The following is a 27,010-nucleotide window of genomic DNA, read 5'->3' as shown; positions in this document are numbered from 1 at the left end:
ATCTTATGGACAGCGCTTTCATGTGCATCAATGACTACCGATGTCTCCAGGTTGGCAGGTACATATTAGACACAGATAGAGCAAAGAAAGATAGAGCCAACAGAGCGACAACCAGCACACACACATTACACCTAGCTGCATAGAAGTCCAACAGCGCAAACGCACCCCAAACATCACAACTATTTACAGGAAACAACACTATATAACAAATCAGTCCATTCATTCATTCATTCATTCATTCCTTCCCATTAGGGTCAAGACCAGGTTGGCCCAGTCCAGTGTGAGAGACACTTTTTAAACAGTCAGTGTGTTAACATGTACTTTAGTAACCGGGTTATAGTCGGTTTTCTCCAGTAAGCGGTTTCTCAAACGTCATGTTAACGAGAAACTGCTCACTGTAATTGGTGTAGTGTAATTAGAGAAACCTGATTTCCCAGCTAGATTTCTCTGCCATGTACAGTATATGGGCAACTGGGCTCCCAATCAGCATACTAGGAGTACGCATGTGCATGACAAAAGACTGCAGACATGGAAAGTAACAGTGGATGATAGCAAAGGGGGTTATTTATGTAGATAGATAAAAGTCTGGGATGGGGAGACACAGTCTCTTCCTTTTGAAAGCAAGACGTTATCAAGCAGACTGGTTGTAGCCAGTCATACTGGACTTTGGCTTGTGGTGGATTCTACATCTGCATATCAAGAGAAGACCTTTCACCTTAGGAAGCCGTCATCGTTCACAGCAGCAGAAGGAGCGGCAGGGCCCGCCTCAGAGAACACATCCACCAATAGGCTGCCAGCGCTGGCTGGGGCAGCACCAACCGGAGCAGCAGAACGAATCCCAAGGAGGTCTGCTGACGGTGACGGGGTGGACTGGAAAACAAAAGGAAACTTGTAAAATGTAGTGTTCTTGTTACAGCTGCTGGTATACATAAAGGCAGCTGAAAGCCATTGTGTTTCTTTGGGAATAAGTCCTTCACAGTGCTTACAGCGTTGGACGCAGCCATGGCTGCTGTGTCTGGCCCCCGGTCACTCCCTCCATTCAACTCCCCACCCTCCCTTTTGCTGTCTTCCAGCTCTGTCACAGACACTGCACCGGGCCCCTTTTTCTTCTTCAGCTTAGCCAGGATGGACGACTCCCTCTCTGGGAAGGGAGGCATCTCCTCCAGGACGGTGGCCTGAAGGAACACAGACAACAACTTGACTGCAAAGCTCCAGATTGGGACCATTTTTGGAGACAAACATTAACAATGTCCACCGGGGCTCCTCACAAATGTTATTTAATCATTTTTTACTAGACCTGAGCTGAGTTTAGTCACCAGAACTAACCAGGACATCGGTGCTAGCGATGGAGGAAAGCTTCAGATACTCGACAGCACGCTGCTGCAGCTCCACGTCCGAATTGCGGATCTGGCTGTCGCAGCGCAGCACCTCCTGGATGGTGGCCTTGGTCTCTGGGAACAGGTTGATGAACTTGATGTAAGCAGACAGCAGCAGGGCGCGAGTCGGCACCGAGCACAGATGGAACTTGGAGTGGAGAAGGTTGAACTGGACCAGGGGGCTGTAGGACGGGACAGCAAAGTTACTATTGATCATTTCGACCGGCGACGTAGAGCCTTGGCAGCCAAAACCTAACATACCTGGAGCGCGGGTCACCAGCAATAAGGTTACCAAACTCTCCCAGAATGTAGCCTCCGACCTTCACCATGTTCTCATGGCAAGCAGGTGCCTGCAAAGCCTGGAAGAGAAATGCTTCAACTCGTTCAACTTCTAATTACAACACAACAGTGCTAAACAACACATTTTATTTCCCCTTCTTTCCTAAGAAATGCAATGCCTGAGTTTATTACATGAGATGAACCAAGATACGCTGAAACTTGCTCAAGAGTAAATGTAACATAACTGTAGGGGCAGGGTACATCACTCAAAAATATTCAATACCAATACTGCGACTTTGATACCGGTTCCTGAACAATTACTTTTTGCGATACCAAATTTATAAAACAAAAATAAATTACAAAATTACACATTACGGAGCCTCGTCTCGCTTTCTGCGTGACTCTACGACGTGTAACGTTAGACAGCTGATCACAGGCATTTGAGCTTGGTAAAAGAATGCTGCGTGCTGATTGGCTCACAAGACGCTGATGTGATCTACTCCTTAGGTTAAGGTTAAAACCAGGAACATTAACATTGAACTGTTTGTGTAGAAACATTTCCTTTAAAAAAATATATTGTTTAAATAATGGTCTTCCCTCAGATATGAAGTTAGACGTTACCTTAAACAATAAGAACGATCAACTATAAAAAAAAAATAGGAGTCAGTGTATAAAAACAATAAAGCAAAGAATTATCCTTTAACACAGTTTGAAACACAGTGAGTAGTGCTGCCAATTATTTGATAGTTTTTGATTTTATGCTTATAAAATACTCAATGCCAAAACAATTCTCGGTCTCTAGAACTTGCTGTGTGAAATATAAAAAGGTGTTTTTGTCCCAAACCCATTTTTTATTTAACAAGACATTTTACCTTTCATGACTCCACCACCATTGCCTGAGCCCAAACTTGACCCAACCCATGAGCCAATATTTCCCGCCATTATTCTCAGGCCGGACCCTTGATCAAGGATTTGTGCTTTTTTAATTATTAGTTTTTTGCCTAATCGGGTGGGGGGAAAGCTACGCCTCTCCGGATATGGTCTCTTCTATATCCGGCGTGTTGTCGGCCGTTGATCACAGCCTGTTTTAATAAAAGTGCTTTAGCATTTTTTACATATTGCTTCTGCATACACCTGAACATTCAACCGTAAATACATGACCAACAGGATCTTTGGTCAATATCTTAGAAGCCCTAATATACGCTATAGACATGCAGTTCAACCTTAAAAAAAATTGTGTTTTGATATTTTGATGTGTGTCTCTCAGCTAAAGAACAGCATCTCTATCTATTCGTCCAAAGCTACATTTATGATTTGATGTTGTAGTGGTACCTCAAAGACCGTCTTGGCGGCGTAGCCCTGCACATCGTCTCTGTTGATGACGATCTGAATGACGCGATACCACACCTCTTCGCTGACGTAGTCGCCAGCAATGCGGATGAGGTTGAGAATGGTGTCCACGTACCAGGAGTAATCCACGGCGTACTTCTCTGCCAGTATGGCCACTTTCAGCACCTGAATGGGGAAGGCCCAGCAGGTCACACCTAAATCAGTGGGGACTGCATTTTGTGCTAATATTTACACACAAATATTATTTGGGACACTGCTGAGTGTTAGGGGCTTTCAAAGCTGAGCTCTTTGGTCCCTGGTGTTTGGTTTGTTAATGCAATATGTAGCTGGGGAAACTAGCCACCTTCACCAATTCCCACTTCACATTTACAGATGACTGTAGCCAGCCACATTGAGTGGGAAAAAAATGAAGATAGCACGGCACAAAATCTTTCTTGGCACACTCTCACACCCACCATCTCTTCTCTGATGGAGTAGTCTGCTGTCTCCAGGTAGCTGAGCATCTCGGCGACGATCTGCTTGGCGTTGCTGCGATCACACATGGCATAGAGCAGGTCAGCCGCCCTCTGTCGAACACTCACATCCCTCTCGGTCTGTAGAGACACACAGAACAATGATTTAAGTGACTTTGGCACCAGCAACCACGGTGAACCATTTTCAAAACGGGCTGGTTTGACTGGTTCAGAAACGGCTGATCTACAAATCTGCAGCAACTGTGCGATGCCATCATGTCAATATGGACCAGAAATCTCTGAGGAATGTTCCAGCACCTTGTTAAATCTATGTCACGTAGAATTAAAGTGGTCCCCTAATACTGTATCTGAAGTCTCTTTTATACAGACCTTAGTGGTCCCTAAATACTGTATCTGAAGTCTCTTTTATAGACCTTAGTGGTCCCTATACTGTATCTGAGTTCTTTATACAGACCTTAGGGTCCCTAATACTGTATCTGAAGTCTCTTTATATAGACCTTAGTGGTCCCTAATACTGTATCTGAATTCTCTTTATATAGACCTTTTGGTCCCTAATACTGTATCTGAAGTCTCTTTTATACAGACCTTAGTGGTCCCTAATACTGTTCTGAAGTCTCTTTTTATAGACCTTAGTGGTCCCTAATATGTATCTGAAGTCCTTTTATACAGACCTTATGGGTCCCTAATACTGTATCGAAGTCTCTTTATATAGACCTTAGTGGTCCTATCTGTACTTAAGTCTCTTTTATACGACCTTAGTGGTCCCTAATCCTGTATCTGAATTCTCTTTTATATAGACCTTTGGTGGTCCCAATACTGTATCTGAAGTCTCTTTATACAGACCTGATGGTCCCTATACTGTATCTGAGTCTCTTTATATAGACCTTAGTGGTCCCTAATACTGTATCTGAAGTCTCTTTATACAGACCTTAGTGGTCCCTAATACTGTATCTAAGTCTCTTTTATATAGACCTTAGTGGTCCCTAATACTGTATCTGAAGTCTCTTTTGTATAGATTTTAGTGTTCCTCTAATACTGTATCTGAAGTCTCTTTATATAGACCTTAGTGTCCCTACTAATACGGTATCTGAAGTCTTTATATGACCTTAGTGTTCCCCTAATACTGTATCTGAAGTCTCTTTTATATGACTTTAGTGGTCCCTAATACTGTATCGAAGTCTCTTTTATTAAGCCTTAGTGGTCCCCTAATACTTATCTGAGTCTCTTATATAAACCTTAGTGGTCCCCTAATACTGTATCTGAAGTCTCTTTTATATAGACCTTAGTGGTCCCTAATACTGTTCTGAAGTCTCTTATTAGACCTTAGTGGTCCCTAATACTGTATCTGAAGTCTCTTTTATATAGACCTTAGTGGTCCCTAATACGTATATGAAGTCTCTTTTATATAGACCTTAGTGGTCCCTTAATACTGTCTGAAGTCTCTTTTATATAGACCTTAGTGGTCCCCTAATACTGTATCTGAAGTCTCTTTCCCAAAATTCAGTCTTGGTGCGAATCAGCCACCAGCCAGTCCCACAATGATCTTTTTGGGGGGGGGGGGGGGGGGGGGGGGGGTGCTTGACCAACTGTCACTTTGCTCATTTGAAAGTCATGATGTCTCTCTCTCATGGGGGGACCAAAATCTCTGGGCGGGCAAAGCAGAGAACGGGGAGGTACCCTCTCTCCTTATGACGTCATAAGGGGCAAGATTCGACCTCGGCCCATCTGAGCTTTCATTTTCTCAAAAGGCAGAGCAGGACACCCAGGGCTCGGTTTAAAACTATCACCATTTCTAGCCACTGGGGGACCATAGGCCGGCTAGGGGAACTCATATTAATGTTAAAAAACCTCAAAGTGACATTTTAATGCCATGGGACCTTTAAAGCAGTTTTGAAGGAAACTGGGGGTCCAGCCGGCGAGTGTATATGTGCAAGGTCCTGTGCTATTGACCAGTATACCACTATATACAGAGCATACATATATAAACGCAGTGTATATGGTGTAGTGTTGTGCAGTGGAAATGTAGCTGCAGCTGACTGGGTGTAGTTGTGTGTAGAGGGGAGACAGCACCTTGAGGGCGTTGATGACCGTCTCGATGTGCGTCTTGACGGCTTCATGGGAAAACTCAGAGCTGGCCAGAGTGCACATGCTCTCCAGAGCCAGGTAGCGCAGGTTGGTCTCTCGGTGCTGCAGGAACTGGCCCAGCTGGTTACAGGCTCGCACCAGCAGGTTGGGCTCGCTGCCCAACACAAAGCAGAACTTACTGCACTGCTAAACTCTCGGGGGCATTCGGTCATGAAAAAGCACATCAGCAGGCCAAGGTTAAGACCAGATGAAATTTGAAACAACAAAAACATATCTCAAAAACAGTACAGCAAAGATCTAGAAAATTGTTCTAGATACATTTTCATTTCAAGAAGCACTATTTTCTTTTTCAATGACTTCTTTGAGCATACAGTCATAAATGATGGCATTATAGTTGTGTCACATCTAAGTGAGCAATGGGAGATTTGAAGCACCATCAATATAATTTGCAAGCACATAATTTATATTTAGAAAATAAATATGCAAGCAAATATTATTGTGCTCAATAACAAATTGTCTATATTATCCATATTAGCATGCAAAAATAACCCTTTTCATTCAGTTTATCTCTAATGCCCTTATGTGCTGGCACACAGCTGCACACTAGCTCACTGGATGCTTTCCATTCCGCTCATTTATGGCTCCTCATCTCTTCTAGTGACCAATAAAATAATTTCCCCTCTGCCATCAAGGAGGATTTTCCAATCCCTTAACACTAACCATCAGGCCCTTTAAGGGTAAACTTCCCACCAAACCTGATGCTCAAAAGTCTCTATCCATTGGCACTGATGGGCTTTTAACGAGTCATCATAGCCCATTATAATATTTAAGGCCTCTTTAAATATTCAGTCATGCCACTAATCCAAAGGATTCAGTGACGGTGTTACTGAAATAAATACTATCACTTTCCAGTGTGTGTCAGCTGCTGAGAGTGCTGTTGATCAGAATACTCACCTATCATAGTGGATTATCAGTGAGATAGCCTCAAACAGGATCGCATTCTTGGCATTGGAGTGCTGCACCTTCTTGGACTTGGGTGGCTCCTGGGCCTTATTGAGGATGGTCTCCAGACACTCTACCAGACGGCCTTTGACAGCGCCATCTTCAGGTGGTGGGTAGCACTGCAGCAGGCGCAGCAGCTTGCAAGAGAGCCACGGTGCTGGGACAAAGTAGTAGGTGTAATCCTGCAAGTCAGTGGAGGCTGACGACACGATCTGGAGAACCAACAAAAAGAGGAGTCATTACGCCAAGTCAAAACGGAACTCAACTGGCTTAGCAAAGTGCAGCTTACCATGCACAGGAAGCTTAGAAATGAGCAGAATATACAGTACAAAAGGTGTTGGTATGTCGCTCTCTTTGTAAAGAGATAATCCGTGGTCTATACATCCACATATATAATCTTTGAACTTTTTATCAGAGTATCAAAAGTTCAAAGAAAACAGTGCTGTCAACACTTTTGAAAACATTTTAAATTGACAGGCATCCATGCCGCCAGCCAGTGTACGGTGAGGCGAAAGGTTTGGTAGCACATTGTCGACTAAAGCTAGCTAGATACCACTAGCGTGACTTAGCACCAGCTGTTAACTTTAAGGGCGTTTTAAGGTTGTGTGTAGAATGGACGGCAGACCCCCGCAGACCCCTTTGAGTCTACACCGGACCCTACGCCATAGCCTGACCAGCACCTCTTCAAAAATGTAACGTGGCCGTGGCTTGGTAGCGTTGCATCCCCGACTCATTTCCTGGTTCTCTTTCTCCAGAGACAACATGAAATCAAGGAGAGAGTTAACTTCTCCTGCTGCAGATGTCTCACCGTGGTCAGAAAGAACAGGGGACACACTTCTCCCACTATGACTCTAAAGCAGTGGTGGAGGAAGTACTGAATCTTAGTACTTAAGTAAAAGTACAAATAACCAGAGACATATTTACTTTGGTAAAATTAGAATCACCACAATGACAACCCTACTTAAGTAGAACCTTCACTTGCCATCCCTGACCGGCTCACCCACTCCCACTTTGGGCCAGCTCGTGCCATACGTGACGGTCAGGAAAACGTTTTAGCAGGGGGGAAAACTGATCAGAAAATGTAACAAAAATGTAACGTTGTAGAAATGTAGTGGAGTACAAAGTATCACAATTGCCGCAAAACGTAACAAAGCAAAAGTCAAAACTATGCACAATTGATTCTACTCGAGTACAGATACATGAAAAATGTGCTTAAGTAAAAGTATTTTTGTTTCATTCCAGCATGCTCTAGAGTCAGTACTCGCTCCAAAGCTAAATGCTGTTCTCTCTCACTCCCCCCCCCCCCTCCCCCCCCCCCCCCCCCTATTTGTCCAAATATGGTCACTCTGGCTCACAAACACAACAAAATGTGGCCCAAACTGTGCGATTCTTTTTTTTTCTTGCTTCAAAACCGCGGTCCACAAACCAATGGGTGACGTCGCTGCTGCTACGTCAATTATTTATACACGTCAATTTCTCTCTCTTTCTCTCTCAAGCTGAAGAGGGGCTTTGGTTTCCATGGTAACAGCGCTCAGAGGAGGACAGCCGCCGCGCTTTTGTTTTCCTGAGTGATGACTTTGAGGACGAGGACTCTGTCGCCCACACACTTACCCTGCTGAGTCGGGACACTGCCAGGGAGACACAGGTCTTAAACTCATCTGGGTTCTTCTGGCTCAGACAGGTAATGAGAGAGATGGCTGCTGTCACCACACCCTAGACCCCAGACACATATGCACAAGAAGACAAATAATAAACCCTAGACGCATAAGCACAAGAAGACAATAACTAATAATCTAATAGCAAAACATTGGTGATATCATTGGTGTATCAGGTTTCATCAATTCAAAATCACTTTCTGATTGGTCTGTAACATTAAAAGGTTCAACTTTTGACACATTATGATATGTAAGCTAATCAAAGTATCAACATAAAAACTTGATTTGAGATCACACAAACAAGCACAACAAGGCTGCATCATGTTACTACATTCTTGGTGTGATGGGGTCGGAGTTGTGCGCTCACCATGTGTTGGTCATTGAGCAGGTGCACCACGCGTGAGGTCCACTCACCCATCAGCACCAAGTCAGGAGAGGTCTTATAGAGGCGCAGCAGACACAGTGCAGCCGACTGCTTCACACTGTCCATGGTGTCACTGTGGTGCATCACATTCACATTACCAGCAGCTAAGTCACAGTGATGTAAAGCGACACGATAGAAAACTGGCTTGGCTTTATCACAAACATAAGAAACGAGCACAGGACAACTAGGGGGGATTTTCCTTAATTGTACATCCTCAACCCTCCAAAGCAGAAGTCCCACTCACCCAGCGACCAGGATCCGAGGGATCTCACTGGCAAAGGCCTCCGCCATCTCGCGGCTTCCCACGTTTGCGATGCAGTGCAGCGCCAGGCACATGAAGGTGGGGTTGCGGCTGGACAGGTCATTCTTGATGGCGTTGTTGATCAGACGTATCAGCTCGCTGTTGCTGTTCACAAGCACTGAGATGAACAGGTAACCCTGGAGTAACAGAACAAGAGAGCAAGGACACCAATGAAGCTAAAAACACTGAAATACAGTATCCTTCTGCAGAAGAAGGCCAGCCTAGAGGGCACCACATCCTGGTTTCTCCATTTGAAGGCAGCCATGGGTGCACTGTGTCTTGATTTCTCCAGTGGAAGGACACTCTGGAGGGAACTTACGTTTTGTATCCTGAAAAAGCATCCAACAGGGCACTTTTGCGGCCTTTTGTTGTTTTCAAAAATGTGGGCATCAACAGCATTGAGATGGATTTATATATTAATCAAAACAATATATTATTAATTTGTTTGTTACATGAAATCATAGGAAATAAAATTGTATTGCAATGTATCAATCTGTCAGCTTTTACAATGTATGCAATAAAAACACTAATAACATATTATACATATTAGGGCTGCAGGACATAAGAAAAATGTCTTACTGTGATTACTTTGACATACACACAGAGTTTTACACAGACTGTATAAATTCTCTTCATTGAAGCCTTGATGTTTACAGGATCGTGGTGATGCCCAATGTGCTATAGGTGCCAAAATAAATCTGTGTTTGGTACTGCCAACTTGTTTTGTTATGTCATTGTTCATGTGTGCAATGAACATTAAACTTTTTTGAGAAAATCGTGATATCAATTCTAAGCTAAAAAAAAAAATTATGATTCATTTTGTCCCCAAATCGTACAGGCCTCCTCTGCAGCACCACAATACTTCATCCAGAATGGTTTGACACATATTATGTTGTCTCCCCCCTCCACCTTATTCACTACAGTCCCCACATCACCACACCATTAGCCTACCTATGCTGACTGGATCTGTGTGAGGTGGAGTGATTTCACATTCAGCAGTAGGTGGCGCCAAAACATTTTCATACTTCTACAATGTCACACTACAGTTCTGAAGTATTAAAATCTGTTGGAATCTGTCAAGTCAGAGCCTTGATATGACGATACAATAGATCAACATACCATTCAGTTTTTGCATTTTTACTTGTAAATGCTTGTATTTTGTAACACTGGCAATTTTGTTTAAAATATATTGTCTTCCCAAAATTATAAAATTGGATGGACAAAATATTAGAAACAAGTACAACACGATGCAATTCAACAGCTGCAAATGCAGCCTCCGCAATGGATTCAACACCTCACTAAACAGATTCAACAAAAACTAGACAGACGCTTCGTGAAGGTAGGGCTTATGACAAGGCAGTTGGACTAGAATGCATTAGTTATTGATATCCACCTTCAGACAGTAGATAGATGGCAGGAAATGAGAAAGACAGACATGCAACAAAGGTCCCCGAGTAGACAAGAACCAGAGACATTGCAATTCTTGGTCACAACTGCACTAGTTTTGGCTAGTTGAAGATAAAAGGTGACATCCTGTCACACAAACTCAGTGTGTATCTTTGAAGTGTAACAAAGCATTTCCTTACTTATAAAATATTTGTAAAGACAATTTTCTTTAAAAGGTCCCATGACATGGTGCTCTTTGGATGCTGTTATATAGACCTTAGTGGTCCCTAATACTGTATCTGAAGTCTCTTTTATATAGACCTTAGTGGTCCCTAATACTGTATCTGAAGTCTCTCTTTTATATAGACCTTAGTGGTCTCTAATACTGTATCTGAAGTCTCTTTTATATAGACCTTAGTGGTCCCTAATACTGTATCTGACGTCTCTTTTATATAGACCTTAGTGGTCCCTAATACTGTATCTGAAGTCTCTCTTTTATATAGACCTTAGTGGTCCCCTAATACTGTATCTGAAGTCTCTTTATATAGACCTTAGTGGTCCCCTAATACTGTATCTGAAGTCTCTCTTTTATATAGACCTTAGTGGTCCCTAATACTGTATCTGAAGTCTCTTTATATAGACCTTAGTGGTCCCTAATACTGTATCTGAAGTCTCTTTTATGTAGACCTTAGTGGTCCCTAATACTGTATCTGAAGTCTCTTTTATGTAGACCTTAGTGGTCCCTAATACTGTGTGTGGAGTGTGGCATTGACCAACTGCCACTCTGCTCGTTTGAAAGCCATAATGTAATGGACGGAACCGTTTTAAAAGTATTGATTTAGCACCGGTATCGTAAAAAAACCTAACGATACCCAACCCTAATTGTGTCATACATAAATATTGCAGTCAAGACAGGTTAACAAGAAAAAGAGACCACAAAACTAGAGTAGCATCATAAATTACAAATACTACACATTCTTTGCCCAGCTTTAGAAACTGCACTGAAATGCAATTAATCAGCCAACCTCAACAGCAAAAGGAAGGAACCCGCTTATCATCTATTGGACTGCATGTCAAAGGATTTTACTGGATCATGCACAACCAGAGGGTCAAACGTTCAAAAGCTCTCACTGTCATAAGTACAATTGGTTTATGGTTGCTATCCTGAGGCCCAATTACATTTTAGCTTCTCTACTCTCAGATAGTCTCCACATTTATAGGCACAGACACTGATGGATACTTCTGCTAAAGCAGGCAACACAACGATTGGCGATCCTGAATCAGCATTGTTCTGCTTACTCAACATTTCCTGCTGCTGAGAAAATGGTTCACTACACAGAATCAGGAAATAGTCTAGTCTACCCCATTAATATCAGTAAGGAGAAAACTATATATGCAAAGTAAAATAAAACTATGAGTATCATTAAAGATCCAACCCACCCAGGTGTAACAGTCTTTTCTCCATGATGAGGTCAGGTAGAAGGTACCTGATGTTATACACCAGGCAGCACTGAGGGTTTGGGAATCTGGCCAGTATGTGGGTGATGGCACACAGGTCGTTGATCTCCACTTCTGTCTGCCAACACTGACAGTCAACAGTTCAACAGTGCAGGAGTAGAGTGTTTGATATGTTAACGGCTTTAATACGATCACTTAATTTAGCTCTCGATAAGCTCTAGGGCTCAATAAGCTCAATACTTTAAGTAGCAGTCAAACCAATACTTAATGCTATGTGGCAATGAATGCATGGTCAGATTCTTCAGCCTCTTTCAGACATAAAATTCAATTTGGCCTTGTGTGTTCTGATTGATTTGGCATGCAGGTACCACAACAGTCATACTTGAAATTCACCACCGTTTTGGAAGAAGCTAATAGCAACATCACTCCCTTGTGATTGTCAAAAGCTCACAGCATTGCATGACCTACTGCTTCCTTTTGCGGAAACCTGCACAGAAATGAAAAGATAAACCAGCATTTTGCTTGACTTCTAACTGATGAAGAGTTCTTGCCATCTTCTTCTTTAGGCTAACTATTAGCTTTAGCCTAGCTGGTAGCAGCTTTCTGGCAACTCTGCGGTGGAAAATGGCCGGGAGACGTCGTGATAACGTCGCATTAATTGGGTGATGTATTTGGTCTTCGCAGCCAATATAATACACTGACTACTATAGCTTCACTACCCATGGAAAAGCATCACTGTGTCCGCAGCAGACAAGATTTAGGAGAAATCCGCTTTAACCCACACAACATGACAATCAGTCTGGAGATCCTTCACAACAATTTTGTAACCAAAGGCAGCACCATCCTCATCAGTCCTGATGTGGTGCCAAGTATTCACAGGAGATTATTTGGCATTTTCTTGTTGTTTATTAGTCAAGCCCCTGGAGTGTTAAAGCATCTAGCGTATAAGTGTCTAATAGTAGCATGAAATGGACAGAAAATGATAATCAAAAATGTAATACCAGTCATTTGTATGAGATTTAATCAGTTAAAATGGCATGATTGTGACAGTCCTACTTACAGGTAACGCACTTGAATGGAAGCTGTTTTCGGAGCAGCTGCTCTACAGGTGCACTAGACTGTGCTGGGTGGAAGACTGGATTCTAAATTTGTCGTAATTGTAGGTAAGGTGTAGTGTGGGGGGGAAAAACTTCAGTAATATTGGTGAGCATTTATAAAAATGGTAGTATGAAATAAGCAAGAACTACATGGACATGACAAATTAAAATACAGAAGTCGAGCAAATAGCAACGGAGTCACTTGGAAAATTCTATTCTAGGTACAGCTCTATAAAACTCATCAATCAATCAATCAATCAATCAATGCTGTAAACACACACAACCGGTAGAGGACTTACAATCTGTTTCTCTGTGTACTTGTTGGAGCTCAGAAGGTTGACTGCCTCCATGTGTCCAAAGTCAATGTCATGGCCGAGCAGGAAGATGAAGAGCAGCTTGCAGACATATTTCTTCTTGCTGTAGCCATCGAGAGCCTTGTCCCCTTTAAACTTGGAGCGAATGTTGGCCAGCTCCTTATTGATCCGTTTTATCTCGGCTTCCTTGCTCTTACCTGAGAGGGGAAAGAGGTAGTACAATGTCAGCATTTGAAACATGGGCCTGAAGGACCTGGCTATGAAAAAGGAAACTATGTGTCAAGTTGTACAAAGTTGTCTGGATGAGGACCTCTTCGATCATCCTCAAACATGGATAGCAGTAGGGCTGGGCCATGTGGCTTATGAATAATTTCTTATTATTTTTAAGCTTTGGTGCGATTAGTCTCCCATTGCTAGACCTCTCCCCACATTGCTCTCCAAATAGCATGAATCGAGGAGTCGGACAGTGCTGCGCCAGAGCGCCGTTCCCTGGGTTTACCTTTGTTAAATTGCCTGAAAATGACACCAGGCTGCTACAGTGTAACCACACAGACCTCTACATGCATCAACATTTTTAAAAAAAGACAGCGAAAGAGAGTCAGCCCCACACTGATCTGCCCGCTGCAGTCTGTGTGTCTCGGGCTTTTACAGGCAGCACAACGCTCTGCAAAAGTTAACTCTGAGTCAATTTTGGAGAACGGCCAGGGGGGAGGGGGTCTTCTCTGCTAATTTAGAGGTCCATGCCAGACTTTACTTAAAACTGGTAGACCAAGCCAAGCGGACAGCCACTTTAAAAAGTTAGCCTTGAGCCCTGCTCACAGTGATGTGTCAGGTGACTTATCTGAAGAGAGCAGCCAGCCTCAGTGTTGGCAATGATAACAGCCATACTTTCATTTTGATTTCATTTTATAAGTGACTATTAAGGGCACAGCTAATGGGGGGGCCCTATAATAAAAACTAAACTATTGGAGCATATACGAGCCGCAATACGTCCTTTTGTATTAAAGGTCCCATGACATGGTGCTCTTCGGATGCCTTTATATAGACCTTAGTGGTCCCTTAATACTGTATCTGAAGTCTCTTTTGTATAGACGTTAGTGGTCCCTAATACTGTATCTGAAGTCTCTTTTATATAGACCGTAGTGGTCCCTAATACTGTATCTGAAGTCTTTTATAAGACCTAGTGGTCCCCTAATACTGTCTGAAGTCTCTATATAGACCTTAGTGGTCCCCTAATACGTATCTGAAGTCTCTTTAATAGACCTTAGTGGTCCCTAATACTGTATCTGAAGTCCTCTTATATAGACCTTAGTGGTCCCTAATACTGTATTGAAGTCTCTTTATATAGACCTTAGTGGTCCCCTAATACTGTATCTGAAGTCTCTTTTATATAGACCTTAGTGGTCCCCTAATACTGTATCTGAAGTCTCTTATCAAGGTGGAGGCTGGGGGTGTGGCCTTGACCAACTGCCACTTTGTTTTTTTTGGCTTTGTTTAAAAATCTCTGGGTGGGCAAAGCAGAGAAAGGGGAGGTAATTTTTCTCCTTATGGCGTCATAAGGGGAAGATTCCAGATCGGCCCATCTGAGCTTTTATTTTCTCAAAGGCAGAGCAGGATACCCAGGGCTCGGTTTACACCTATCGCCTTTTCTAGCCACTGGGGGGCCATAGGCAGGCTGGGGGAACTCATATTAATGTTAACATTCCATAACAAGTGAAATGTTCATGCCATGGGACCTTTAATATTGTCACAACACTGACATTATTAACTTAAATATGATATATATGATTTGTAGTACAGAGAACTGAGGGCTAATCTTTATGTTCAAAAAGGCCAACATAAGTTGCGTCCCTTTTCTCAAGCCTGACAGCTTGAAGGGATGGTGTCCAAATCTCCTGTAATAGTCAGTCTCACTCCAAATGGAAAGAGGAAAAAACATACCTTGTTTACATATCAACACTCAAGTCAAATCAAACACGACTGATGGAATTACCGTACAGTTGTGTTGCTAGGTACAGTGTCTCTGACGCATTCAAATAAGGATGCAAAACACTGATACGTCCTGAGAATGCACCCTGATAATGCTACACACCATCTTTTGAAATCATAGAAATAATTAAAACTGCAAGAGAAACGTCCAGTTTACATTTTTAGTGTCAGGAGGGCTCCTATTAAATGAAATCGTGAAAATGCATCGACGTTAAAGGGGCCCCGAAATATGACTTCTCCCATCTGACTTTTTTAAGACTATCAAACAATCAAAACTGATTATTAAATATTCCAATCATCCATGTTGCAGGGAAATAGGAATTATTCCTCCAGCCTTTAGAGGTTGAGGTAGCTTCTTCACCCCATCACTCGGTGGGAAATGCTTCATGAACTGTGTTTTAAAGCTATAGTGCTACATTCAAGATTTGATACAAAAGTGAATTAATAATAATAACACTATCAGCTCACTGTCAGTTAAGGGACACTTCCATTTCCCCACTGGGACTCACTACATTGAAAAGCTTTAAGTACTGGTTGGTATTTCCACAACTACTAAACAATAGCAACAAATAATTACAGGGTGCACTGTTGCGCGAAAGCTGTTGTCATTGTTGGGGGGTATTAGGGCAGGCAGCTACAGTAAAAACTCTATCAAGATCAATGAGCAGATGGAGGGAGGGATGGGTTCTAAGAACTGGTTTTATTTTGAACCCGATTCCAGGTTGACAAACAACATGGATTTGTGAAACCAAATCTATCTCATCCCTTATAGAACGTGTGATTTCCCCACCCTGTTTGTATAGGTTTAGCAGAAATGACAATATAAACTGAGACTATTTACAGAGATTTTGCCAGACCATTTACACAGTAGCATCCAACCCTTCCTCTGGCTGTTATATTAGTGTGGGCAACACTGCATATGTGGTACTTTGATTCATCAGTAGAGCTGGGCGATATGAAGAGGAAAAAAAATCAAATATCAAGATAGATGTTTACTTGGTTGCCATGACTTTGCGAGTGATGACGTCCTGTCATTGTTCCAGTTGCTCGGGGAAAGAGCGGATGACAGTTCGCTTGGGCTCAGTAGAGCAGACAGCTTTTCACAGTTGTCTAATTATGACTTTATGACCTTTCATAACCAACTGAAGGAGCGGCGGTGTGCGGTGTATATAGTGGAAACCGTGCTTTGCGTCTGCCCTATTTCTGATACCGTGGCGGGCCGCCATTGACATATCAACATAGAGAAAACACTGGGGGGGACAGTGTTATTAGTCATCTGATGTATGCTGATGACATAATTGTCCTGTCTCCATATAGTGCTGACCTACAACCAATGCTTAGAGTTTGCTCACAGTATGGTGTCCAGAATGACATCAAATGTAACTCTAAAAAGAGGCGAGAGGATCAAGGGAGAGTTTTTCCTTCCTTCTTTATGGCAAACCAAGCACTAAATGTGGTAAACAAAGTGAGATGTTTGGGTCATTTAATCAGAAATGATTTTTATGATGATGTGGCACTCACAAGCCAATATGCTGGAACGCAAATTTCACATGTGCACAGATGATGTGAAACCGGTCCTTTTTAGAGCCTACTGTACTCCACTCTATGCAGCCCACCTGTAGTGCAGCTATAGCAAAAATGCCCTCAGGTGGAATTTAAGGATGCTTTCAGAATCTTCCTCAAACAGCCAAGATGGATGATGATGATGATGATGAGTCATATCTTTGATAAGTACTGTTCCTGCCTTTTATGCTGTGTTGAGAAATCTTATGTACAAATGTACAAAAAATGTAATTATATTTGGCTTTAACTGACCCCACACGGAGTGACCCAAGGTACACTTCTTGCTTTTGGAAACATTGGAACAAAAGGTCTGCATGTGTTTTAATCATTTTGATCGCATGAAATTAAATTTCCATAACCATTTTTTTGTTTTGAGTGTGTTGTCTGTTTCATACTGTTATGGGTCTGTGTGTCTGAAATAAAGTTGAATTGAATTTATCAGATAAATTGCTAAACCTAATCTACAGCAAATAGTTCAAATCAATATCACAATATTAAAAGGGAACAGCTGTTCAATTATTGCAACTGTATCCCATTACCAGTATCCCTTTTTTGATGAAAACCAATGATTTATTTCATGATGCCTTATGCTTGAAAGTGGATTTTGGCAGAGGCTGCTGTGTGTAGAAGATTACAGAATAACACACACGTGGTGAACCTCCGTTTCCATCTGGATGTCTGATATACACATTGATGGTCTCCGTTTGACATAAGCGACAGACAACTTTTAAAAATCAAAAGGCCTCGTTTTCTGCATCCAAGCCTCAGACCTTTTGTTTCGTCGCAGCAAGTGGTGGTCAAACAGACATGTTCCAGGCAACATCTGAGTAATAATTGTTACAAATGCTGAGTAGTCAGAGGCTAGTAAAAACTAGGCACCTACAGGCAATTAGCGCCCTTTCATGTCACGTCACAACACTACGTTAAAGGGTAACGTTACAACCAACAACTAGACTGCAGTCAACTGATACTATTGGCATTAAATGACACAAATCAGGAACCAGAATGAAAGAAAAGGTCACTTACAATTTCTTATGTCCGAAATGAAAACGGCTAATCCGCGCATTCCATCTCCTTTCGACACAGCCGGCATTTTTGCAGGTTTCTGTCCTCACTACGGCCTTAACGTTATCCGTCGGTCCGCTTAACGCTGGGCTGGAGTGGAAGATGGCCAACTTGACGTTTAGGAGTAACGTTAGCTAGCTTCTTCGCGGATTCACTCGTTCGCTACACCTTTATGGTTGACCGACCAAGCTCACTGTGTGCTTGTGGGAGGCTAGGTCAGATAGCATTTGCTAGCTAGATTAGCTGGATGGCGGTGGATCAAGCAGCAGCAGGAGAACTTAACCTTATCCCTGTTAACTGGTTCGTTTCCGCAGGCTCTGGGAAGCTAACGTTATTTCATTCAATCCTTATCCAGCTAGGATTACAACCGACTCGCATAACACCTGACGTGACTGTAATAATTCACTAGCTACAGTTAAATCCGACAACCACTCGCTTGTCTCTCAGATTAATGCGGTCAAATGTCTTAATGAAAATAGAGTCCGAGGATATAACGTTACTTCGAGTCAAGCACCGTAAAGCTAGCTTAACAGCTAGCTAGCAGGCTAGCAATATCATTCAAATACTGGAAAACATCACGGGTTGACCGGAAGAACTCAGGCGGTCTTAATAGCCAACCAGCGATATGAAATTATAGCCCGGCTCTTTTTTTATCACGCACTAAATTTGGTAAATAAAATGTGCCGTATAATTGATGTCCGTTTTAATTCTCCAGCCTCCACTCCACGGCTTGGCTAAGGCTCGTGACAACAACGTGAGCGCGCGACGCACCCGTGCACGCGTACGCTCCTTTCCTTGGACTGAGTGCAGCCCAGTACTGATTGGTCCCATTGACAGTTGATTGGTCCTTTGGTAGTGTGCTGGCACGATTCCGCCTGGTTCCAAATCATTGGACTTTTTTTTTTTTTACTTTGAGTAACTAAGTAATATTGCTTGCAGTATGCAATCAATTAGAACAAACTACGTGGTCAAAACGTTACACCTTGAACTTTAAACTACCAACCTTTTTAGTAGCCTGTGACTGAAAATAAAATAAATTAGCACCTCCCAATAAAAAAGGAGGAAGCATTGTGTGTGTGTGTGTGTGTGTGTGTGTGTATGTGTGTTCCTGTATACCCAACGAACTTGCCGTTTTTAATTTCCTGCAGAGAGGTAGTTTTGTTGCTGACAGTTGTGCACGTTTCTCTGGCCAATCGGCACACTGTATTCCAATTCCATTGTTAGGAACCAGCCTGCTCCCTTGTTAACTTCCTGTCAGCTGATGTCATACTGCAACAGGAAATCAAGATGGGGCCATTTAGAGTGTTTATGTTTACAACTGTTAAAAGGTCAATAAGTCTGTATCCTTCCCCCACCCAGGCCACTGCACACTTTGCAGTATTCAAGCAAGTAAGTAGTATGTCCCACCCGCTTTACAGTCTCTGGTCCCAACGGTACGCATACTGCATACAGTACATACAGTACACACTTCAGTGTGGAGGGCAGTCACCTGCACCTGCACCTGCTGAGGGAGGCAGGTACTGCAGTATGGAGGGCAGTGATGGCATGCAGGTGGTGCAGGTCCGAGGAGGAAGCTGCTAACCTCCTTAGTACATTCTACTGCAGTGGATGTGGAGGAAATCTGGCACTGCTTTATCAGAGAATGTTCTATAATAACCCAGATATCAGCCATATCAAGGTTGGTCCTCATGGTCTCCATGGTTTTCTGACAGACCCACGCTGGACTGATGATCCAGACACTGGCTGTGGATGGAAAATAGATTGTATTACATTTACATGTCATTTAGCAGATGCTTTTTTATCCAAAGCGATTTACAAATGCTGTGCATGTCAAAGGTCCCACAGCTCTGGAGCACGTGTCTTGCTCAGGGACACATTGGGACTGCACTGTTCACTTTTTCACTCTCACCATTGCACACAGTCTACCATAGTATCTTACCTTATCAGGGTCATTGCATTTCTGTGAATGATTTTTATTTTATTCTTATGCATGTGATATTCTTATGTATGTGTGATATATGTGTGATTGATGTGTTTGTTGTCTTGCTACTGGATGCCTAAAATTTCCTTTGGGATGAATAAAGTGTCTATCCATCTGGTTGATGTATCGCAGTGGGAATCAAACCGGATTCACCCACAGCAAAGGCATGCGTCATATCCACCGCGCCATCATCACCTGCAACAGTAAGTAAGCTCCAATTAAAAAATAGTTTGTCATGACGATCACAAAACTGCACAGACAGAGTACTCAGCTAAATGACATGTAATGTAATGCAACTTGTTTAATGTAGTGAGCAATAGGCTTTGCATCAACATAACCTATGGTCTTTGACAGGTAGACTGCAGACTGGCACCCCCGTTTCATAACTTAACCACATACCTTATTCATGCTGGAGTATGGACTAGTTTCCATAAGGACCGGGAGAAAACAAGAGAAACAGTCAGTTACCCCAGTTTCTTTTAAATCTTCTGACTCTGATTAAAACTCAAGAAATTATGTAAATTTCCCTTCCACAGTGCTAAATGAATGCTTAAGATTCAGTACTCTCTTTAGTTCCTTTTTTAGCTTTCTTCATGGCAGTGTCCAAAATCACTCACTCGGAAGACTGTAAAAACTGGACAAGAATTCCTACGTTATGATGCATAAATTGTCCATGGTGAGTTAGAATTGTTGGCGTAGGAGCAAGTTATAGAGAAAGAACTAAGACGATTTTTTTTTTTAATAACTCCACTAACGTCCCAGCATGCTCTAGGTCTCCTAATGTACACTCATTATAATGCAGAAAAATCCTAAAGTGTACGCTAAACTTAAACTGCTTTTTTGCCATGTTCTGATAGCTGAATATTTTGTGAACATTTTAAAGTTTGAACCACTTTAAAAGCTTAATATTTAAAAAAGTATAAATAGTAGAAAAAAAAGTTAAAGAAGCCCCATCATCTACTGAAAGAGCTGAAGATTTTAAAAGTTGAATACTTTAAATAGATGAAGGTATGCAGAAGTTACGGAGAGCCAAAAAACATACGGAATAATGAAAATGGTAAAAATTGATTAGTAAAATTGTGATGCTTTGACAGTGATGAGTATCAAGTTTGCTGTTTTTGTTGAAGGTAGATTTTGCTCTCAACAATTTGATGCTTTTAGGAAACCGTTACATGCATAAATGCAGATATTTTAAGACCAAACCCTTCTTGATCCATTGGAAGAATGAGCTAAACCGTTTGTATAAGACACTAAAACGGGTTAAGGATGGAAAAGCCCCTGATTTGGTTTATTTACTTGAAACTTTTAACTTAATCTAAAATATCCCCTTTTATTCATTTATGTATTTATTTATTTTCTATTTTCTCTTATTTATTTTTTCTTCTTAATGTAGATTTGCTGTGTATTTGTTTTGCTACGTATATGCTGCCATGTTTTAACAGCACCTAACTAGTACCGTGAGGTGGCGGTAATGCGCCTTAAACGCTAGTCGCCATCCGCCACTAAGCAGACAGAAGAAGGAGCAGGAAGCAACATCGCGGATTGATTCCAACCGTAGTATAAAACCTCATTGAAGAAGATCTAGCAGCAGTCGCAGAAACAGAAGATCGAAATGGCGGCGCCAGCAGAGAGAATGGAGGTAAGCTGTTACAATAGGACATACAGGACACTCCTAATTTCCCCTTTCGCCCTCAGGAAGGCACATTTTCATTTATTCAAGGAAAGCGGTTGTAAACTGTAACCTTGTAAAACAATTGGGGTTTTGTCATTAAATGTGCGCCAGCGCGTGATGCATCCATTTTAACTTAAGCTAGCTAACGTTAGCCTAACGTTACTTGTCTGATGCAGCTGCCTTGCGGCTCATTCTTTTAGGTTTGCATATCGGATATAGCTAAAGGATTTATCCACTTTCCGTATGTTTTTGGCCATTTCAAGTGATGGCCAATTGTGGAATGTGGTGGCCTTAACGTTAGCTATGTCTGCAGGAACGGTGTTTTACTTTGTGTCCCAGCCAGCCGGCCTTTGGGACCGCATGGGGACTAACGTGTTAGCTAGCTTCCGAGTTAGCGTTAGTTAACGTTATCTCAAGGATGGATGCTGCGTCGCTCGCCCGCCGTTTCGCTCCGGTTCTACTGTCCGGTTGCCGTAAGCAACGCCACACTCGCGCGCAGATTATCTGGTTTATTAACGTCACCAACCTTAAATTGTATTGTTGGTCGGCTAACGTTAATTAGCAGCATAGCACCTTAACATTGTGGAACTTCAATGAACGCTTGTTAACGTAAGTTGACTCTATCGAGTTAAAATGCCCGGCCACTATGCCCGGCTATGAAGCGTAATGGTAAGACTTTTTAATGAGTGGGTAAAGTTAGGTGATGGTGATGGTGAAGGTTTGCCGGTGGCAGTCTTAAGGAAGGCCAAGATCGCATCAGGGTAACGTTACTACAACCATGTGCTCCCATCTTTTGTGCTGCGTGGGAGGCCGGCCGGCCTCATTCACTGACGGGGAACTTGGTCCCAGCAGCATGTTAGCTGTTACAGCTACATTAAACTGTTCTTATAGGATAACGTTAGGGTGTCTTTACCTCTTCAGGATGCCCTTTAGTATCGAAAAGACCGGTATCACGTTACCTACACGTGTGATGGGTTGACTCGAATGGTTGTGGTTTATGAGCTACAAATGGTGTAATTGGCTATTAATTGTTTTTGCTACTTATTCTAAACTCTTGGTCTGTAACTATTTGAAGGTGTGTAAGTGATGTAGCTTATCACCAAAATCGGATCAAAGTTGCTTATTTAATCGTGGCCACGGTAGGGGGCATTTGTTAAAGGATGCAAGGTAACAGATCTTTTCACTGAGATAGTTTTTAGCTCTGTCTTCTACTTTAATGCTTCCGTTTTTATCACCTTTTGTAAGAATACAAAGCTTTACACCACAGCTGACAGACATTTAAATTAGACCTTAAAGGTCCCATGACGTGGTGCATTTTATATAGACCTTGGTGGGCCCCTAATACTGAAGTATCTTTCCCAAAATTCAGCCTTGGTGCAGCCACTAGAGCTAGTCCCACAATGAGCTTTCCATTTCTGTCTGTAGCTTTAAATACTATTGTGGAAGGGGGTGTGTGGCCGTGACTAACTTGAGCCACTTTGCTCATTTGAAAGCCATGACGTCTCTTCATTGGGCGGGGCGCAAATTTTCTGTGTGGAAGGGGAGGAAACCTATCCCCTTATGACCTCATAAGGGAAAGAGTTCAGATCAGTCCAGATATTTAATTTCCTCAAAGGCAGAGCAGGATACCCAGGGCTCGGTTTACACCTATTAACATTTCTAGCCACTGGGGGGGCCATAGGCAGGCTTGGAATAAAAAAAATAATAGTTTAAACCCAGTACTAAAGCCAAACTTGCTTCAGGTTGTAACCGTGTGTCTCTTTGTTGAGGTTTCTCAGGGGGAGAGCTCAGCCAAGCCTGCAGCCGAGGATATGACATCAAAGGACTACTACTTTGACTCATACGCCCACTTTGGCATCCACGAGGTACTTTTTTTTTATTGTTACTGTTCAAATAAACCTTAAAGTGTATCTTTTTTGTGTCACAGTATCTTAACCCACATGCTTTTATTGGGTCTTTGCTGCACCTGTAGGAGATGCTGAAAGACGAGGTTCGCACTCTGACCTATCGCAATTCCATGTTCCACAACAAGCATCTGTTTAAGGACAAGGTGGTGCTGGACGTGGGCAGCGGGACAGGCATCCTCTGCATGTTTGCTGCCAAAGCTGGAGCCAAGAAGGTTATCGGGGTATGTGCTATATCAGAACCAAGTCTATTTATGCTTTTCTAGATTGGCTAGACTACTAGTAAGTAGGGTTTGACCAATGATAATCTCCAAATATTGGCATAAGAAGGGAAAGTGACTCCAAATGTTGGTCTTTGTCTTAATAGATAGAGTGCAGCAGCATCTCAGACTACGCAGTGAAAATCGTCAAGGCCAACAAGATGGATGATGGTGAGTTCACCGAATGTGTACACATGTAGGGTTTTAAAATGTATATCTGGGTCGCATGGGGATACAGTAGTGATGTAACTTGTGACCTTGTGCCTCCAGTTGTGACCATCATCAAGGGGAAGGTGGAGGAGGTGGACCTGCCCGTGGAAGGAGTAGACATCATCATATCAGAGTGGATGGGCTACTGCCTCTTCTATGAGTCCATGCTCAACACGGTCATTTATGCCAGGGACAAGTGGCTGGTATGTCTAACCTCACTGTTTCTCAACCCAAACACCGGAGGCGTCTGGATAATGGAATTATACAATTTAATATCTTTAAGGCTTTTAATTGGAGCTATTGTGTATGGTGGATATCTCTAAATACTATTGTATCACAAGCTGAATGTAGTGCCTTGTTTTGAACAAGGTTTTAGTTCTGCATTAGTCAAATTTGAGCTCTGTTTTAAATGTTAGAGGAAAATGCACTTTAACCAGATACTAATACCAATAACTTAATCTAATTCCTAAACTCTGGGTATAGGCTGATACTACGGTTGCTAAAGGTTGGAACATTTCTAAGAGTAGTTGGATTTAAAGGATGCCAATTGACTATGCATTGCATTTAGCAGCACACTCAATCACATGTACAGATTACAACTCTCAGGGTTCAGTTCACCCTGCTGCAACATGTAAGTTTCCTGCCCTTTTTTTTTTTATTAAGAGATCGGGCATGACAATTTTTAGTAATTTGCTACAGATGTCAATAAAATAGGTATGGCATAATGCTGCAGCTGAATTTTGACTGTGCTGAAGGGCTTTTTTTCCCTTCTCCTTCTCGATGGTCTGAGTGTTTTTATTTTCCCCTCTGACAGAAGCCAGACGGACTCATTTTCCCAGACAGGGCAACCCTTTATGTCACTGCCATTGAAGACAGGCAGTACAAGGACTACAAAATCCACTGTGAGTAGTCTTTCTTTCATTGGTTAGACTTGGATCTGGGCTTTTTCCATGGGAATGTCATCTGTGATACTAGGGTTTAAGGAAATTTAATTCATGGAAATCTCTACGCTGTGATAGAGCATAGGGTTTGCAATCCTGACGTGTCATTTGATGTATTAGTTCAACCGTTTTGAACACCGCTATGGTGCACAGGACCGGACTCCACTGGCTGTAATCATGTGTTTTCAGTGAACTGACTGGTCTATGTTTCGTGTGTCTGTCAGGGTGGGAGAACGTGTATGGTTTCGATATGTCATGCATCAAGGAGGTGGCAATCAAGGAACCCCTGGTTGACGTGGTGGACCCCAAGCAGCTGGTCAGTAGCGCCTGTCTCATCAAGGTGAGTGGAAGAATGTCGGGTTTATTCTCAAATCAGACTGGGACAGATGTGCAGATGTGTTTTCTGAAGCCTTGTGGATTTGTTGTGTCAGGAGGTGGACATCTACACAGTGAAGCTGGAGGACCTGTCCTTCACCTCACCGTTCTGCCTGCAGGTGAAGAGGAACGACTACATCCATGCTTTGGTCACCTACTTCAACATAGAGTTCACCCGCTGTCACAAGAGGACCGGCTTCTCCACCAGTAAGTCGCTCTTTTAACCCAGAATCCCCACTCCGATCAGGACTAATTTGATACGTCTGCATTGTCAGCTATGGCTGGCCCCATGTATATAATAAAAAAAAAATCTCCATGGATCAGAAATTCTGGAGTTTTTTTCACTACAGTTTTGCAGCTGTAGCATGTTAGCCAGCTCAGTCAACAGTTTCCAACAGTAGGACGGGGTTGTTCAGATGAAGTCAGGTACGTCACTAACCCGAAGTCTCAACAGCAACACAGGGTGATTCTAGTTTTTGTGGTCGATTAGACCTCTGTTCAGGGTGAGGGTGGGTTGGAGCTCAGATCGGAATTCATTAGGTCACAAATCTTTTCTGCCACTAAGAATGATGCATGTGTAGTTTCTCCTGCCCTGTCAGCTGCAACAAAGCTAACAAGAGTCTCAGGAAGCTGTCAATCAGTCTTTACTCTGGGAAGAGGTCCAATCATCCAGATGAACTGAAACTACCTGTGTGGGTGTTTACTGCAGACAGAAAAGTCTGGCTACTCCCAGGGCTGCTTGATTATGGAAAGGAAAAATAGGGAGGGAAGAGGAGTGTGTGTGGTAGAAGAAGTGATGGTGATTAGCTTCGGAGCGAGTACTGACTCTAGAGTCATAGTGAGAGAAACAAAGTGTCCCCTGTTCTTTCTGACCACGGTGAGACACCTTTAGCAGGAAAGGTTAACCTTCTCCTTGATTTATGGTGAAGGAGAACCAGCCAGTTATATATTTGAAGAGGTGCACGTCAGGCTACGCCGTAGGGTCCAGCGTAGACACAGAGGCCTGCGGGGCACGCCGTTTGATGCAGAAAATGCCCTCGAGTGTCTGGGCTTTGTCAGAATTAACTTGATGCCTCAAAGTGTTCTGTTCTGTGGCACAGACTGCATTCATGCACACTCTTTCTCCCCACCCCCTCAGGCCCAGAGTCCCCCTACACCCACTGGAAGCAGACAGTCTTCTACCTGGATGATTACCTGACTGTAAAGACTGGTGAGGAGATCTTTGGCACAATCAACATGAAGCCAAACGTCAAGAACAATGTAAGCGTCCCCTCTTCAAACCACTTCCTTCCCTCTTGCTGCCCTTTCTGTCTGTCCATCTGGTTGCTGTGCATATTGTCTGAATGGTTGCCGTTGGTTTTTCAGAGGGACCTGGACTTCACCGTAGACATCGACTTCAAGGGTCAGCTGTGTGAGGTGTCGAAGACGTCAGAGTACAGGATGCGCTAGAAGTGTCAGTCCCTCTCTGTGTTAGTTTGTCTTTTATAAGAGGACATATTTTGCTGTTTGGCTCGGAGTCTGTACAATAGTTTGATGCTCCCATGCAGCAACATTTTAATTGTGTGTTTTTTTTTTTTTTTTCATTTTCTTGTTCAGAAGTTAACAGTATTGTCTTCACATCCTTGGGGTCAAAGTGCATTGGCATGGTGATTCATTGTGCTGTAGTCACTCAACAAAATGCCTGTTTGACATGTTCCTGGTGTTTGTGTCCATCTTTTTGGGTTTTTGCTCTAGGGTTCATCTCCTCGGCATGTGGGAGATCCACATGGACACAATAGCCCTGCAGACGTGTCTACATAGTCTTGCTGTTGACTCAGTTTGTACGGTCATTACATGACCCAGCTACTGAC

At 42.7% G+C, this 27,010-nt stretch overlaps 2 protein-coding genes across 5 annotated transcripts in view; one reads left to right on the top strand and one right to left on the bottom strand.

Moving 5' to 3' along the window:
- Positions 1–18,602, bottom strand: part of ap2a1 (adaptor related protein complex 2 subunit alpha 1) — a 29,921-nt gene extending 11,319 nt beyond the window's left edge. For all 3 annotated transcript variants that reach the window (XM_032538289.1, XM_032538290.1, XM_032538292.1), the window contains exons 1-13: positions 17,779–18,602; positions 13,186–13,397; positions 8,889–9,082; positions 8,588–8,717; positions 8,177–8,278; positions 6,518–6,777; positions 5,549–5,717; positions 3,461–3,598; positions 2,988–3,170; positions 1,638–1,735; positions 1,327–1,558; positions 987–1,175; positions 716–870 (exon numbers count right to left, since the gene is read on the bottom strand). In XM_032538289.1, the coding sequence (XP_032394180.1) occupies positions 716–870; positions 987–1,175; positions 1,327–1,558; positions 1,638–1,735; positions 2,988–3,170; positions 3,461–3,598; positions 5,549–5,717; positions 6,518–6,777; positions 8,177–8,278; positions 8,588–8,717; positions 8,889–9,082; positions 13,186–13,397; positions 17,779–17,845 (2,129 nt within the window). In that variant the 5' untranslated portion in view covers positions 17,846–18,602. The remainder of the gene's footprint in view (positions 1–715; positions 871–986; positions 1,176–1,326; positions 1,559–1,637; positions 1,736–2,987; positions 3,171–3,460; positions 3,599–5,548; positions 5,718–6,517; positions 6,778–8,176; positions 8,279–8,587; positions 8,718–8,888; positions 9,083–13,185; positions 13,398–17,778) is intronic.
- A 2,676-nt stretch (positions 18,603–21,278) lies between these two features.
- Positions 21,279–27,010, top strand: part of prmt1 (protein arginine methyltransferase 1) — a 5,901-nt gene continuing 169 nt past the window's right edge. The window contains exons 1-10 of one of the 2 annotated variants that reach the window (XM_032538330.1): positions 21,279–21,437; positions 23,249–23,335; positions 23,443–23,598; positions 23,742–23,805; positions 23,905–24,047; positions 24,659–24,746; positions 25,010–25,125; positions 25,217–25,367; positions 26,299–26,420; positions 26,526–27,010. The exon at positions 26,526–27,010 is cut by the window's right edge and continues 169 nt beyond it. In XM_032538330.1, the coding sequence (XP_032394221.1) occupies positions 21,411–21,437; positions 23,249–23,335; positions 23,443–23,598; positions 23,742–23,805; positions 23,905–24,047; positions 24,659–24,746; positions 25,010–25,125; positions 25,217–25,367; positions 26,299–26,420; positions 26,526–26,609 (1,038 nt within the window). In that variant the 5' untranslated portion in view covers positions 21,279–21,410 and the 3' untranslated portion in view covers positions 26,610–27,010. Of the gene's footprint in view, positions 21,438–23,239; positions 23,336–23,442; positions 23,599–23,741; positions 23,806–23,904; positions 24,048–24,658; positions 24,747–25,009; positions 25,126–25,216; positions 25,368–26,298; positions 26,421–26,525 lie in introns of both variants that reach the window. The other variant, XM_032538329.1, reaches the window with a different exon arrangement.

The sequence above is a fragment of the Etheostoma spectabile genome, chromosome 15 (assembly GCF_008692095.1).
Source record: "Etheostoma spectabile isolate EspeVRDwgs_2016 chromosome 15, UIUC_Espe_1.0, whole genome shotgun sequence".
Taxonomy (NCBI): Eukaryota; Metazoa; Chordata; class Actinopteri; order Perciformes; family Percidae; genus Etheostoma; species Etheostoma spectabile.
The sequence above is the reverse complement of the archived record's forward strand: the minus strand, read 5'-3'. Positions and strand labels throughout refer to the sequence as shown.